Below are 18,225 nucleotides of genomic sequence, written 5' to 3'. Positions count from 1 at the left end.
GAATCAGATGATGTACATATCATAGTTATGAACCTGAATATCTTACGTGGCTTGCTTTATAGTCATATCCTGATTGTGATTCTTTTGAAGGGAAAATGACTACAGTAAGTGAAGTCCACAGGAACATGAGAAATATTACCCTCATTTTTCAGAGTACAGATTTGACTCATAGTTAAATGAGTTGCTCAGGGTTATAAACAAGTCACCAGGACCTCTGACTATTTTGCTCGTTCATTCTCTAGCATTATTATGAATAAATATTTACAGAATTGCATTACTTACCAAGCATAGTAGGGTAAATATCCACTAGAGAAACCACATTTGATACTTGTTGGTTGGCCTTAATTCCTGGTCCCATTATCAAAAGTGGAATATGGGAACTAGCTTCATACATACTCATTTTATAAAACTGTCGATGTTCCATGGCCAGCTCTCCGTGGTCTGAGGAATATATGACAATTGTTTTTTGAAGAAGATCTAACTGGCGAAGAGCCAAAATAATTTCACCTACAATAGAAATCAAGATAAATCTATTAATTAGCTTTTAGTTCATGTCTTATTGTATCACATTAAGTTTATGTTAATAACAACTCTTCCCTTTAAAAGTTTGTCAGTATGCTTCTTAACATCTGAACATTATGTACTGATTTTAAGTAAGTCATACCAAGTTTCATATATTTAATACTTGTTTCTAAATTGACAAACTAGAGAGAGGAAGGAGAAAATATAGTATCTCTAGGAATGTTTGCTCAAAGCTTCTTTATCTGTAAATCATGCTGGCTTGCTTTCTAGGTTTCTATTAGAGAATGGGGGGAAAAGTCTTGCCTTTAGTGTCTCAAGTGAGAAAGACAAGTTGGATGTCTGCACTGCACATGTCACAGATGATAAAAAGATTGATGTCACTACTGACCCACAATTTCTGTGCAACAGGAGGTGACAGAGCAGTCAGAACTCTTCTTCTTTGCTACTTTTTCTCCCAACCTCCTGAGCAATTGCCAGATCGTGCTCATGAGATTGGCTGAGGGTTATGAAAATCCCTCCTTTTAAGAAGGGCCGGGGCAGTACAGATAGTATACAAGCATGATTTAGCATTATTCTTGGGGAGGGAATAACTGGATAGTAAAATTCCTATCATCAGTCCCTCTTAGTGTTCTGAGACTTCTTCCTCATTGTAATTAAGAGAATCACAATGATGCATAGCATAGAAAGAGGAGTCATCCTTACTTTGATAGTTGTTAAATCTGGGGTTCAGGGGTCAATATTATTTAAAAAACCCACTGATTCTGAGTTCAGGCAGAATTGAGACCCACTGTTCTATGGAGTTATTCACAGTGTTGAGACCCTCCAGATATTTCATCTGGACAACTAGAATTATTTCCTTGTCAGTCTTGTCTCCACTCCTCTTTTCCCTCCATGGTTTCCCTTGTACTACCTTGGTGGCAATCTTTCTAAAATATCTGATCACTTGATTATGTCACATCCCTGCTTAAAACTTTTCACAGCTTTCCACTGTCTAATTCTTCAGCATGACAAGCAAGGAAGGCCCTTGTCCACTCTCCAACCTCAGCACCCTCAGCTACCTGGCAGACCTTTACCTTTCAACACAATGAACTACTCAGAATCCCCTGAACACACCATATTAGTCTATACTTCCTTGCCTCTGCACATACTCTGCCCTCCATGGCAAATGCTCTTTCTCTCCACCATCTACGTGACAAATTCCCATTCTTCCTTTATGGCCCAGGATCTTTCTGATGAAGAATCACTCCCTGTTCCTCCAGGGAGAGTGAATCACTTCATTCTCTAAGACTCCTACAACTTGTATTTTACTGTAATTACAATGATATATTGTGATTCCTGGCATTTATGTGCATTCAGTAAATGTTTACTGCGTGCTTACTATGTGCTAGGCACTGTGGATACAATGCTAGGCATGATTGAGTGTCCCTGCCCTCAGGAAGCTTATGTTCTTCAAAAAAGACAGATATTAATAGGAAACATGTAAACAGACAAAATAATTAATATCATGATGTTAAATAACATGACAAGATGTAGAGTAAAAAGAATGATGGGGCAGGTATACTAACTTAGAGTGGTTGAAGAAGACATCCCTGAGGATAATATCCAAGCTGAGAGCCAAAGACTGAGAATAAACCAGCCATGTAAAAACCAAAGAGAAGGGCATGCCAGGCATAGGGAGCAGAAAATATAAAGGCCCTAAGATGGGGAAAGACCTAAGAGTGTCTTTAATTAATGTGTGATTTCTTAATAGTATTCAATGTACTAACCCCAGTGCCCAACCAGTGCCTGAGAGCTAAGAGGTACTACATGCTTGGTAACAAACACGATGAATAGTAATAAATATTCTTTGGTGACAAGACCAGTGTAGATTTAAAAATGAAGATACCATATATTCCATAAACTTTGTAACTTGAAGAAACCTGCTGCATTTTTTCTCCTCTGAACAGACTTCAAGAGCAGTAGTCCCACATTCCCTGCAGCAACATTATATTTCACTTTATTAGATATGGATGAATGGATGGCTGTAAACTTTCAAATGCAATTTCTAGGGTGCAAATGGGTGGACATTCCCTAACATCAGAAAATATCAGTGAAATACAACTCAACACATATATGGACTCATGATTAAAGAAACTTACTTAAAATCTTATTTTCATTAGGTTATTTGGAAAATCCTATGACTATTACATCTTATGCTTGTTATAAATATTAAAAATTTATCCATATGGTTTGCTTTCTGCTATGCAGAGATTATAGAAAATAGAAAAGTATACCGTTCTATTTTTATCTAATGAATGCTTTTAAACAAATAACCATTCACTTGTCACCCCCAAGGTTTACTCTTTATAGAAGAGATGCTACCCACACTTCCCTAACACAATTATACTCCAACTTTAGCAAAATAAATGACATGACTTTGTGAAAATAACTTTTGTTATAAAAATGGATATATTATAAAACCAGGGTTTTAACATGAAAAGGAAACTTTTCATGCTGTAATGAAAAGTGAACAGGAATAACACTCTCTTGACAATCATCTTATGAAGGCAGGTTTGGTTTTGAGTTGGCCTTGAGCTGAATAAAGAAAGGAAATTCAAAATGATTTGGGACCAGAATATACATGAGTAAACTGATTTCAGCTTCAGTTAAGCCTTGCTATAAAGGGCCTAGGGAGGATGGATTTGTTTTGTAATTATTACAAGTCTGGAAGAAATCGCAAGATTTTCTATAAGTAATCTTTCTCATCTCTCAGAACCTAAGCTGTCTTACCTTTTACATGTGCACCTGTGTTTGGCTAAATACTGATTCCTGTTTAAGGCTGGTAAAAAGTTTTGTTCAAGCAGATGATAGCCTCCTAGCATCCTTATTTATGTATGAACAATTCTGAGCACTGATGAATCTGAGAATTCATCAATAACTAAGATATAAAAGCTTTTTATTCTATTAATAATACAAGTTATCCAACTTTTACGTATGTCAAGATTCTTATAGTTCTAAGTCTTATGTATCAAAACAACTGTTCTAAGAAATATCTGAGGATTCTCATGCAAGTCATGAACCAGCATGATCATGGTTTGTTGCAAAAATATTATACTTTTTCTTCATGTAATTGCTTAATAATTATACCACCTACCAAGCATGGCATCTGTCTCAGCACACATAGCATAATAAAATGCCCTAATATTCTTAATTTCTTTTTCTGTAAACTTTCCAGTGCAGTTTTTTGTATAAGAAGAGTAATAATCTACAGGGTGCATTTCTGACAGGGGCAGCCATTTTGGGATTTTGATGGCATCACGAGAGACCTAAAAATGGGAGAAGAAACTTAGTTATGCTAGCAAAGTAGTAACATTCCTCTCCTCCACAAATGTGTGTGGTAAACTAGACAATGTTTAATTACTTTTAATAGAAAAAAAAATGGCTATAAATTATGTAAGAAAAATATAAACCAAATACATAAATCAGAAATAAATTATTAATATTCCCACTAACAAAAGGTATATATCATTATCTGAGTGTATATTAATATGTGTATATATATAGTGATACAGTTGTAAAAAATTTAAAAATTATACATTTGAATGAAAAATATGAGCTTTAGTAGACAGTATTTTAGCCCAGAAGTGTCTAAGTACTTTAATATATATTAATAGTTGTGTGACCAATTCAAAACTTCAGAATCAACATCCTGAGAATATTAAATACTTTTTCCAAATAATTCACTAGTAAAAATGTCCATATCTAATAAGATAGCCAAATGCTTGTTAAAAACAAATACATCTTTTTAATACATATAATTGCTTACGATTTTGGTAAAAACAATTAAGACTAGACCTTTAATTCATATATATCTTTTAGTTATGTAGCTTTTATAAAGTTCAAACATCTACTTACTATTTAGTTAAAAGTTAATTCATTTCCTTTGGCTAGTACTAACTCCAGACAAATTTTTGAAGATGGAGCCACTTAGAACTTTTTAAAGAAGATATGGAGTATATAAAATTCTGACATTATTTCCTTTAAAACAGGATGCAGTAAATAGTGATTCTGATTACAATTTTTGAAGTAACTTAATTTTAAGACTACATACTTCAAAATAGAGGGAGTCCTTGCATCATATGGTTCTGATATACATAAATTTCATTATCACAGTTTAAGTAACACTAGTTTCTGTAATCTTAGCACTCTGGGAGGCTGAGGTGGGAGGATTACCTAAACTCAGGAGTTTGAAACCATCCTGAGTAAGAGCAAGACACCGTCTCTACTAAAAATGGAAAAGTTTGCTGGGTGCAGTGGTGCATGCCTATAGTCCTAGCTACTTGAGAGGTTCAGGCAGGAGACTCACCTGAGCCAAGGAATTTGAGGTTGCAGTAAGCTATGATGATGTCGCTGTACTCTAGCTGGAGCAACAGACCAAGACTGTCTCAAAAAATAAAACAAAACAAAAAATCTCCCAAAACAAAACACCAGTTCCCCAACAACAGGGTTCGAATTTCAGTTTCCAGCGTATATTAACTATGAATAATTGCATAAAGCACAAACTTACATACTGATGTTCTGCTAGCTCTTTGGTCTACAAATCACATATAACAGATATACAATGCACACTGCATTCATTGACCAATGCTGTTGTTTCTTTCAAAGTATGTCAGTGATTGGTTATTCAGCACATGCACAGACAGACAGCAAAGCATATACTGGTGCTGCTTCCCTGTCTTCCAGTGAAAAATCCATGTGACACTTTATAAAAATGGATAATCAAAAGAGGAACTGGTCAACAAAGATGAATGTGCAGTAAAAAATAAAAAGTGATAAGGCTAGAAGTGACATTCAAATCAAACATAAAAAGAAATTATAGCAAAAAGAGCTGACCTGGGAAGGCAGACACTGTTACCATTCCAGAGACTCTACATATGCAGCCAGAGGAACTTAGTGAAGGCACCCTTAGTGATATAAATGAGGAAGGTTGTTGTGAAGAAAAGGACAAAGATGTCCCAGAGGAGCGACACTGGTAAAAATTTTCACATTAAGGGAACTCTTGGAGATACAGCACGACATTGAAAGTGCCAAAGGTAAAATGTTGGAAGGTGGTACAAATTTAAAAAGAAATATGACAATTTTCAGGTCATAAAGATGTTTGCTCTATATCCTAAGTCAGATAATTAGAAGGCAAGCACTGTTCAAACTACTACTAAGTTTTTAACAAACTGATAAATTTTGACAGCATAAGTTTAACCTATACTGATATGTTTTTAACAAACTGATACTTTTTTTTTCTTACAAAAAAAATCCCACTTTAATTCTCAAGGTTCCTCGTGTTTTCATTACGGTGCACTAAGTAAACACTAATTTTACTATTTTTTTTTCTATTTTCATTTGTTATCAAGAGAAGAGAATTTTAAATCTTTTGACAAATAAATATAAAGGTTCCAGAAAAATGGTCATTTTTTTCTTTAATTACCAAGATCATTTTGTACAGTTTCAGCTTGCAAGGTTATTTTTATAATCCTGAACTGTGTAAAGTGAGGACTGCCTACACTCCTAAGAGAATGCCTTTCGGTTTCTCTTTTAATAGACATATGTGCAAATGTATTCAATCTAGAAGTGGGTTTCTGAGTTTTAATACTTACTTTATTTCTGTAAAATTGCCTCATTAGCTTTTAATCAACCAGTTATTGGTCAAGTTTGAATATACAATTTTCAAATCTTTCTTTAGAAGTGATAATAAAAGAAACAATGAGCTAATACAAATAAGCTACAGATATAATGTTAACTTTTGAACTTTTGAGCACACACACTGTAGTCACTTACTTTTTCGAGCCAATAAAGAGATGTGTGAAAGGTTGAAGACCCAAAATTTTCTCCTGAAGATGGTGAAGGGTAAGGGTGTGGTAAATTTAATCCCAAATAAAGAACAAATGGTTCAGTATAATTAATTGCTTCCTTTTTTAACCAATTTATTGCTCTGTCTGTATTCTTCCAGTCTTTTTCCATCACTCTTACTTTAGTCTTATTAGGGATAAGATTAACCATAGGCCTGCCTTCTTGTCTGAGTAAGAAAGGAACATCTCTTGTCCATGCTTCCACACGATTACTGAGGGAGCAAAAAGAAAGAAAAAGATATATTGTAAGGTATTAAAAAAGTTTTAAAAACTAAGCATACACATGAGAAAATAACATGGAAAACAAACTTTAGACACAGTCATATAAAAGTTCAGAGTAATTATATTAGATCTTGATATGAAAGTTTTGAACATTATAAATTCAAAATCAGGAAAAAAAATAATACAAATCAAGTGTTCACTTATGTGTTCTTTAAAACTATGACAGATTACTTAGAGGGGTTACTTTTTCCTACAGCAAAATATTTAGTAAAAAAATGTTTCAGATTCCTAATATTTTTCCTTAGTCATTGAATCTTCTAGCATTTTCTTTTCTCTCAGAAGAAGATGGTATTCTAACCAAAGCTATTATAATTTCCTTCTATTCTTAAGTCTTTATATTTTTAAAATCCTACCTACCATATATACTGCATGTGTTTCTAAAGTTTCAGGTTTTAAATTGCATTGAGCTCTATCTTTTCTCATTAAAAGAGCAATTTTAACTATAATCTGAGCTATATAAGCTAACAGTGATGCAAATTTCTTATTATTGACATAAATTAGAGATATTTTCTTTATTAGCTGATTTATAAGTTAAATGATTCAACTCAATTTCTGTAAATCTTTATTTTATTTTAGTGCTTGATTTTTTTTCAATCAATGTTTAAGCATATATAGCTGACATAATTATTTAGGAAGCTTATTTTTACAAATTTCAGTTGAGGTAAGTATGTCTGAAGTGCCCTATCTAAAAATATAGAAACCAACTCACAAATAAAGAATATTTTATATTAAAACATAATACTCCATTTGAGAAATTTCAATCCATATAAAATAACTAACAAGCCATAGATGAGCTAAAATAGAAGAATTTTATCACCTGTTTTCTGAAGGCAGGTAAAGAAACAGCCATAATAAGAGTATCATTTTTCATTGTAGATATTCAATATATTTTGATAAAAATATGAAAACCAGAATTTCAGCAGAATTACATCTAAGAGAGTCTAATTAAATCTAACAGATGGGAAACCCTAAAATAGCAAGTTTTGTAAAATTTATCATGCTATCAAAACAATGATATTAGTTTCTCAGGCTTTTGCTTAAATCATTACTGAAATCTTACTATATATGACTATTGGAGTTCTCACAGAGGTGTAATTTTAGGAGTTTATAACACCAGCAGTTCTTGTGGCAGAACTCAAGGCTTCTGAGATTAGAAGGAACAGGACACTGAGATTCATACAGTATGTTTAGAAACCAAAGTGCTTTCTTTTCATCCGAATAGTATTACATGGGGAAATATGGCTGAGAAATTATTACAAGAAGAAAGCTTGTAATACAACCTAATTAGCTGACTATTGTCCTGATTTTGCTAACTTAACTTACCCAGTGGACTCTATGATACTGTCATGAATCAGTCAGGAAAGATTTTCTAGCCTTGAAAGACGGCTGTATTGAACACAGTTGGCTGCATCTTTTGTCACAGCAATGATTAAGTGTGATTTCATCTAACCTTTCTGGTAATACATTTACACTCCCTCCCCATTTTTTTTTTTTTTTTAACTCTCTGTGTTCCTAGGATTCTTTTAACCCAGGTCCCCTTAAGGTAAAAAGGCTCAATTCAAGTTAATTTTCACCTAGCCTTGTATTATGGTCAGATTTCAAATTTGGCTTACTTTGTGCCCTCTTACTAAATAATATGTGATTTACCCTCCTATCTTAGTGGTATTCTCTTTTATCTCTTCATCATGTGCCTTTGGCATGATTCCCGTAACTGCTGGTACTCAAGTAGAGTTATAACAAATGATTTAAGCATTGCTAGAGCAGCAGGACAAGATTATGGTTGAAGATAAAAGGTTCCTTTCTCAAATTTGTTACTTCTTTGACTGGTTGACTCATGCTCAGGCACTGTGCCTAAGTATAAAATACAATTTAACTGTTTTGCAACTTAAATAGGAGAGTGAAGAAGAATAAAAAGCATGAAGTGATGTATTTGGAAGATGAATATACTACAATAGTTTGACACTTTCTAAAGCATTCAGTAAATATTAATAATTATATTCAATGTTGATTCTCTGTTCTACTTTCACTACTCCCTGGGCCAGCCCAATCTTCCTGGGCCATCATTGAGCACAGTAAGAGCAGTAGGGGTAGCATAAGCAGTAATAGACTGCTACAGGAACTGCAGTTCTTAGCCCAGAAAGTCCCTCTTTTCAGCTCTCCTCCTAGTCATCAGTAACTCCAATGAATAAAACAGGGAAAAAGAATATTAACATGCAACTTTGTAACTATTACAATTATAATAACAGAAAGATAATTCTTATGAAATTATAATTCTCTTGAAATTATAATTCTCTGTGCTAACCAGTATCTCCAGTCCCTTCTTACAAGGGTGACAGTCTCTTAATCAGGTCAGATTATTGCACCTGGAAATCATACTTTTGATCATGTGCCTAGACCTACTTCTTTGTCTCATTGTTCTAAGTGTCTTTGCTTTCCTCTACCAGTAATTGCTATACCTTCCTCCAAATATAAGTTTTCTAATTGTTTAACCACTGGAGGTATTTTGAAGAAATTCCTTTCCATTCTATTTCTATATATTTTGTCCAGAATATGAAGAGTATGGTTTCAATCAGGACAATTAAAAAAGGACTGTATTAATGAGGAGGAACCAAAACTACCTGTGGTTTGGATACTTTGATTCATTGGCTGCTCTCAATATAAATTTACCATTACTTGCAATAGGCACAAACATACAACGTGTAGTTTCCTATATGCCAGCATTTCTCAAAGTGTGGTCCAGGGATCCCTGGGGAGCCCCAAGACACTTTTGAGTCTGTGAGGTCAAAACTATTATCATAATAACAGTAAGATGTTAATTTGCCTTTTTCATTCTCATTCTCTCACTAGTATACTGTGAAGGAGACAAAGTTATTCCCAAGTGGGAGCTGAAATGTGTAATATACCCATCTCAAAGGAGATCGTTCTCTATAAACTTAGAAAGCCTTCAATGTGTCATTTTGTCATGCCTCTCCTAAGTAACCCAATGTGTACTTCAACTCATTATACTAATAGAAATATAAGAAGGGCTTTTCTTCTCAAAGGGACACAAATAATAACCACTTATTTCTGGTAAAGACATTCATAATTGGTTACACCTTATCCTACCTTCTACCTGAGGTCTTGTTCTTTATATACTTGCCACTCCAAGTGTGTTTCATGGACCAGCAGTATCAGCAGCACCTGAGAGTTTTGTTATAAATGCAGAATCTCAGGCCCCATCCTGAGATTCACTGAAATAGAACAGGCATTTAACAAGATGCCCAAGTGATTTTATGCATGTTAAAGTTTGAGATTTACTGCTCTACATAACAGTGTGAGAATTTTTTTCTGCAAATATTCTCAATTTTTAGACAGGATAATGAAAATGCAGTTTCCATAATAGCCTATGAATAGGAGAATTATTCTACTTTGGTTCAATTCCAGAAAACAAGAGGATAGCCAAATATACTACCCCCAAATCAGCAGTTTAATTAGTTCTTTTTAACAACAAAAAAAGTCCTCACTAATACAAATGAAATATAAAACTACTTAACACATTACCAACTAATTATTGCATAAATTTGTACATTTGCCATTGCTGTGTGGGTTTTCTGTGCCTGTGAGCCAAATTCTGCTAAAACATTGGATAAATCAATTTATAGGTAGCACAGAATTAGTTTACACAGTACTAATCACATCTGAAAAAATATCACACATTAAAATCAATGATGAACATGACAGTTTTTTTCAACATTAATTAGGAATGTAGACTTAAGCTTCCCAAGATTCCCAAGATTCTTTAGCTTCCCAAGATTATACTGTAGACAACTATCTCAGACTTAAGAGTTCTGTGGAGATCCCCCTCATCTCCCTCTCTCCTTGTTATTGATGGGATCGTAGCAGCTAATGTGTTTCCAATAAGTCTCTTGCAAGGAAAAATGACAATTTTAAAAAATGCCCTTGCAAATTTCTGTATCAGCCTAATAAATTCTGTAAGAGAAAAAGGAATCCATACCCATTAAATGCTTCTCTTTCAAAGTTGTAAGAAACACAGATACCATTTTTTTAAAGGATTTACAAGGCTGTCCTCCATCTTCCTTACATATGATCACTCACAAAAACAGTCTGTTTTAATTGAATGAATCATGCCAAGTCTGGCAAATGCAGATCAGAACATCAATTTTCAATGTATAGCCTTTAAATGCTCAAAATATGCATTAAATGCATATTTACATTAAATATACATTTTCCCATTGCTTAATTTTATTAATGTGTGGTTTTCCATTGTTTAATTTTATTCTAATCATTTTCTTTTTTGATGAAATTACAGTAGCTGGTACTTAATTTTTTATTTATGGATTTCTTTGTAAATATGATGAAAATCATGGCTTATAGCTGTATCACTACAATCTCTGCCTCTGTCTTCACACTGTCCTCTTCTCTGTGTGTCTATGTCCTTTTTCCTCTTTTAATAAGGATAGCAATCATTGGATTTAGGGCTCAGCCTAAATCCAGGATGATTTCATCTCAAGATCCTTAACTAATTACATCTGTAAATAGGATCTACTTCCAAATAATGTCAGATTCTGAAGTTCTAGACATGAAACACTATTCAACTTACTACACTCATTGTTATTTTTGTTAACATTTTTTTCTTGTTCTTATCATCATCATTAGTATCATCATCATCATCACTACAACTTTTACCAATAACCCTGAATTAGCACTTGCTGGCAAGAAAGAGGTACTGCTCTAATGTCTTAATATGTATTTGTGTTGGGGGAGGGGGCGGGTCACAAGTGTTGGAGGACCGCAAGATCACACCCAAGTGTGCTAGGAGGAATTGCAGGACTCAGAACGTAGTTGTATTCATGGCTATGATTTATTATATATGAGGATACACAGCAAAACCAGCAAAGGGAAAAGCTGTTTAGGGTAAACTCCAGAGGAAACCAGGCCCACACTTCCAAGGGGAGTCACAAAGGACATCCTTAATTCATCCAGCATCAAATTGTGACGACACATGTGAAATGCTGTTTCTACTCACTAGAGACTCAGTGCCCAAGATTAGGTAGGCACCCTCTGCTTAGTACATGCCAAAATTCCAGACTTCCAGGATAGCAGGTGTTTGGCATAAACCACATTGTACAAATGCTCTAGGTACACAGTAAGTCACTCGTATCAGTTAAGGAATAGGGGGAATATTCCTGAAATCCAGGTTCCAGGATGCCAGGCATGGGCCAACCTTGCAAGCAGGCCTTTAAGGATAGTAGTCTCAGGTCTGCCATGTTAGCTTTTTCCTGCACGTATTGTTTCACTTAATTCTCATAACAAAGAAATTAAAATTCAGTTAGTTTAGATAAGGTGTCTAACATTACACTACTACAAGGTTAGTAGCAAATAGAAACTAGAATTGAAAAGTAGGCAATCTGATTCTTGACTTCTATTCTTAACCACTATGCTTGGCTGCCTGGTTTGTGAAGCTATGTAGAATGAAAGAACAAAAAAGTTACAATAGACTCAAGCTGGAAAAAACTGATAAAGGCTACTAGCAAGAAGGCTATGCATTTATATAGAGAGATTATATAATGGAAACTCAATCAAAATAAAACATGAGTTAAATAATATTATAAATACCATTTATAGATCTTTAAGGTTTAAGAAAAATAAAATTAACAGCATATTTGACATTTTTATATTTTAAGAATATTGAAGAAAGATAAAGTTTTAGCTTAATTAATACAATCAAAGGATTAAAGGGTTTACTTTCATCTTTGTGGAGAAATAAAAAAATAAAAGTCAAAAATGAATTCTTGTATATGCTATAGTAGAGGGCAGTCTATTAGGATTATTATTGTTTTAATTTTTACCTAATGGAATGATGTCCTGAAGTATAGTCCAGTTTTCCAAATTTTTGTGTTCGGTAGCCATGTGTCTCCATGACATCCATCCAGGTTGTATAATTTGGATCTAGACCCTTAAAGTTATTCCAAGATTCTGTCAAGTGAGTAAAGAGGCCACTCCACATTGCTGGAGCAAAGAAAAAAAGAAATTGGGCTTAAAGTAAAGATTAATAGATTTGTTTTAACTCTTAAGACAATTATTCTGAGAGAGCAGTCCACTGGCTTATAGCTCATGCTCTAAAATAAGACATACCTACCACTTGGTGATTTATCTAACACTTCTGATTGTTACCTCATTTTATCAAGGGGAGAACCCTGCAAGGAGTTACTATTTCCATTTACAGATGAGGTGACTAAGGCTTACAGGTTAAGTTACTTAAGGTAAATACCACAGCTAGAATTAAATATTATATAAGACTCTAGAGTCTTCTTTCAATCATAAAAATAATCTCTAAGTACTTGTTGATTAATTTTCTAAATCAGTCAATTAAAGTATAGATCTCATTTTCCCAATGTCTTCAAAGACATTTCTTAGTCCCTGTCCTTTTGCTGGTTTTTCACAGAAAATTTAGGTGTACTATGTCTTCTGTCTCATTTTCTACAACTATAATTGTTTATTCAATAAATACTTATTTTCCTTTTCCCATTTCTGTGTATACACCTAGTAGGCTGGAATAAATAAACTTTCTGTTCTCATCTAACAAAATGCTTTCTGAGAGGTGACACGTGGGATCCCTTGGATTTGAATCTCAATAACTCTAGTTACTGAGTGGCTTTTGCTAAGTTATTTGACCTTTCTGTACCTTAGTTTTCATGCAAAATGGGGATAATAAGAATATCTACCTTACGGAAATATTACGAGAATTATATAAATTAATACAAGAGGCACTTCAAATATTGGCAGGCACAAAGAATGCAATAAATGTTAGTTTTTATTACTATTTTTTCTCTTTGTTCAAACTCTTCAAAATATACTTCTTTTACAAAAAACATAATCTAACATTTTTGAGACTGTTAAAGTTCATTGATCACTTTCTCATTCATTATTTCATTTGATGTTCAAAACAACCCTGTGAGGTACACAGCATATACAACAATTTATAGACATGATTCATTGAGGATTAGAATCCAGGTCATCATCTTACCCTAGCCTACTGCTCATTCCACTATACAGTTAACAAAACTGTTTTTTAATACATCTGGTCCTTCATTATTGAAATATCATTTATAATATAGTTTAGGTTTCCTTTAATCTTTGGTAATTATTAATAAATAGCTGATAGTGCTGAAAATGTAGGTAAAAGGACTTATAACTCAAATCACAGAGAATACCATCTCAGTACCTTACAGACAAACCAAACTGTTGAGTGCTCTTTATGGGTTGCAAGGTAAACAAACATAAACTAGAAGGACAGAGGAAAAGGAAGACAACTCTAAGACAACAGAATTTATAAAAATGGCAATATTTTCCTATGTTTTAAATTGTTCATGTCTTAATGTCACTGATGTTTTGTCATTAAAACTATGCCTATTTGTTAAATTATAATTAATATAATAAAAGTGAACAACTAGATTTGGGATAGAAGTGAATTGAGACTGAAGAGAAAGAGATAACATATGCAATCTGAAATAATACAGAAATATTCAGAAAAACCTGAATATAAGATGTTCTAACTACTTTGTGGTATACTTTAATATTCATATAAGTCCTCCTAATTAGCTATAGCCTTATGGAAAAATTTCCCTGGAAACAAAACTCTTTTAGGAAATATGAGTATTTCCCCATGTGCTTGGATAATCAAAAGATTCCTAGTCACCAATCATAAGGAAATGAAACAGTAACACATGAACTAGACATCATTCTAAATGATAAAATTTCCTACTCTTGAAAAATAAATTAGACATTCTAATAACCTCAATACCTAAAACACACCTTAAAACACACATCTCTTATATTAAAAAATTTTTTTTATTAGGGGCTAAATATGACTTACTATCCTACTTTTAGGTATAGTCTTTTGAACTGTGAATATATTTTCAGTGTGTAGTCACTTTCTTCCATTAATATTAAGGATGTTCATACCTGCACGTGATGGGCAACAGATTGGAGAGTTGGTGTAGGCATTCAGAAAGGAAGTGCCATGTGCTTTCATTAAGTTGATAAAAGGAAGTTTCACTACCTGATTTCCTGGATGAAATGTTAACCTTCCATCCTGAAATAAAGACATTTAAATAACATTTACTGCATTACTAATGAAGAAAATGATCTTCTTTAACCATAAAATGTACAATATTATTTTCTTCCTTCTGCTTACTTTGCAGAAGCTTATTTTATCTTCTTGGCTTCTGCTGGTATGGAACCTTTGCTCTACTAGTGAGCTGGGACAGGGTTATTATTGGGGCCCTGGTTTTCTCAGCCTTCTGCATCTGGCATAAAGTGTCTGCTCTATAAATGGGGGCCGAGCGAAGGAAGGGAGCCCTCAACTTTTCAGCTGTATTTACCAGGAATTTACCATCTTCAGCTCAGATTTAGAGGAGATGAGAAATGCTAGCAGCCTGTCCCTTCTGGTGAGATACAATAACCTATGATTGGGAGCTGAGGGGAGAGGGAGCCCTGTCTTCTTGGTCACACCTGTCCTAAGTGAAACTTTTGTCTAGCTGAGCCATCATAGTTTACTGCCACAGACTCTTTGTGTTCTTACTGAGTTTTAGTAAATTTTCCTTTTTTTTTTTTTTGAGACAGAGTCTCCCTCTGTTGCCCAGGCTAGAGTGCCATGGCATTAGCCTAGCTCACAGCAACCTCAAACTCCTGGGCTCAAGTGATCCTCCTGCCTCAGCCTCCAGAGTAGCAGGGACTACAGGCATGCACCACCATACCCAGCTAATTTTTTCTATATATTTTTAGTTGGCCAATTAATTTTTTTCTATTTATAGTAGAGATGGGGTCTCGCTCTTGCTCAGGCTGGTTTCGAACTCCTGACCTTGAGCGATGCTCCCACCGCAGCCTTCCAGAGTGCTAGGATTACAGGCTTGAGCCACCACGCCCGGCCTTAGTAAATTTTCTTGAATGAATGTTTCTTCATTTGGTGTATGCCCTTAGGACAATTTCCAGACACTTAAGATGTTTTATAGATTATTTAATAGTTTTTTAAAATAGTTTTTATTTATAGTTTTCAAAAAATAATTTTCATTAGTTTTGCTTGTTTTCTTAGGGAGTGGGTCTGTGAAGCCTCTCATGTTGCCATATTGAAAGTAAAACCAATGTGCTATTTTTTTTACCACATTATTATTGGCTCAACTGCCTTACCTTAGCTTATGGAGTTTCAGAAATGATAAATCATACTGTCAAGAATCTAACTGTATACCAAACTAATAACCATAGAGAGAAAAATTATTTCAAGTTAAAGAACAGTATTTTGTCTGTATAGTTGAATATACCTTTTTAAAACAAAAACTGCAAAGAAACTGAAAGCTGCATTCAGGACTATCATTATTTGTAGTAATATTACTATCTTATTTTCTAATATATACATACATACATGTTTGGATAAAGCAAATAAGTAATTATATTAATGTTTTCAGGAACCAAAATATTTGGTATAAAACAAAAAAAGAGGTATGAGTATAAATTTCAAAGAATTAATAACCTCATACTCTTAAATTTGAATTGAAACTATCAGTATGATCTCACAATTTATTTTTCACTTTCTAAAATATATGTACCTTCAAATAACTTAGTTTTTAAATCAACAAAAATAATAAAAGACAAAGAAGGTCACTATATAATGGTGAAGGGTACAGTTCAACAAGAAGACATAACAATTCAAAATATATATGCACCAAACCTAGGTGAACCCAGATTCATAAAGTAAACTCTATTTGATCTAAACAAATGGATAAACAACAATACCTTAATAGTTGGAGACTTTAACACCCCACTGACAGCACAGGACAGATCCTCCAAACAGAAAATCAACAAAGAAATAATGGACTTAAACAGAACTCTAGAACAAATGGGCCTGACTGACATTTACAGGACATTCTACCCCCAAACCACTGAATATACATTCTTCTCATCAGCTCATAGGTCATTTTCTAAGATTGACCATATCCTAGGACATAAAGCATGTCTCAAACAATGTAAAAAAACATAGAAATTATACCATGTATCTTTTCAGATCACAACGGAATAAATGTAGAAATCAACCCTAACAGGAACTCTCATTTCTATACAAAGTCATGGAAACTAAACAACCTTCTGCTGAATGATTGCTTCATAAATGAGGAAATAAAGATGGAAATCAAGATTCTTTGAACTAAATGACAAAGGTGATACAAGTTACCAAAACCTGTGGGACACAGCTAAAGCAGTCCTGAGAGGAAAGTTTATTTCCATAAATGCCTATATCCAAAAGTCAAAAAGATCACAAATAGACAATCTAATGAATCATCTCAAAGAGCTGGAAAAGGAAGAACAGACCAACCCCAAATCCAGCAGAAGAAGTGAAATCATTAAGATCAAATCAGAACTAAATGAAATCGACAACAGGGAAATGATACAAAAGATTAATAAAACAAAAAGTTGGTTCTTTGAAAAAATAAACAAAACTGACATACCATTGGCTAGACTAATGAAAAGCAGAAAAGAATAATCTCTAACAAGCTCCATCAGGATCAATAAAGGAGAAATTACAACTGATGCCACGGAGATACAAGATATAATTCATGAATACTACAAAAATCTCTATGCACACAAACTGGAAAATGTGGAGGAAATGGACACTTTCTTAGAAACACACAGCCTCCCTAGGCTCAACCAGGAAGAAATAGAATTCCTGAACAGACCAATATCAAGTACTGAAACTGAAACAGCAATAAAAAAACCGTCCTAAAAAGAAAAGTTCTGGACCAGATGGTTTCACACCTGAATTTTATACCACACCTACAAAGAAGAACTAGTGCCTATCCTGCAGGAATTATTCCACAACATCGAGAAGGATGGAATCCTCCCCAACACATTTTATGAAGCAAACATAACCTGATACCAAAACCAGGAAAGGATGCAACAAAAAAAGAAAACTACAGACCAATATCCCTTATGAATATAGATGCAAAAATTCTCAACAAAATCCTAGCCAATCGAATCCAGATGCTTGTCAAGAAAATAATCCATCACAACCAAGTGGGCTTCATCCCAAGGATGCAGGGATGGTTCAACATATGCAAATCTATAAATGTAATTCACTATATAAACAGAAGCAAAAACAAAGACCATATGATCCTCTCAATAGATGCAGAAAAAGCATTTGACAAAATTCAATACCCTTTTATGATAAGAACGCTCAACAAAATAGGCATAGACGGGGCTTACCTAAAAATGATACAAGCCATATATGACAAACCCACAGCCAATATCATACTGAATGGGGAAAAACTGAAAGCATTCCCATTTAGAACTGGAACAAGACAAGGTTGCCCACAATCTCCACTTCTATTCAACATAGTGCTGGAAGTCCTGGCTACAGCAATCAGACAAGAGAGTGGAATTAAGAGCATCCAAATGGGAGCAGAAGAGATCAAACTTTCACTCTTTGCTGACGACATGATATTATACCTAGAAAACCCCAAGGACTCAACCAAGAGACTCCTTGAATTGA

At 34.0% G+C, this 18,225-nt stretch overlaps 1 protein-coding gene across 2 annotated transcripts in view; it reads right to left on the bottom strand.

Annotated features, from left to right (window-relative positions):
• ARSK (arylsulfatase family member K) overlaps positions 1-18,225 on the bottom strand; it is a 31,358-nt gene that overhangs the window by 9,450 nt on the left and 3,683 nt on the right. For both annotated transcript variants that reach the window (XM_012774007.3, XM_076008196.1), the window contains exons 2-6: positions 14,652-14,781; positions 12,536-12,695; positions 6,334-6,616; positions 3,656-3,827; positions 283-507 (exon numbers count right to left, since the gene is read on the bottom strand). In XM_012774007.3, coding sequence (XP_012629461.2) covers positions 283-507; positions 3,656-3,827; positions 6,334-6,616; positions 12,536-12,695; positions 14,652-14,781 — 970 coding nt within the window. The remainder of the gene's footprint in view (positions 1-282; positions 508-3,655; positions 3,828-6,333; positions 6,617-12,535; positions 12,696-14,651; positions 14,782-18,225) is intronic.

The sequence above is a fragment of the Microcebus murinus genome, chromosome 11 (genome assembly GCF_040939455.1).
Source record: "Microcebus murinus isolate Inina chromosome 11, M.murinus_Inina_mat1.0, whole genome shotgun sequence".
NCBI classification, from domain to species: domain Eukaryota; kingdom Metazoa; phylum Chordata; class Mammalia; order Primates; family Cheirogaleidae; genus Microcebus; species Microcebus murinus.
This window is presented reverse-complemented; position numbering and strand designations above follow the sequence as displayed.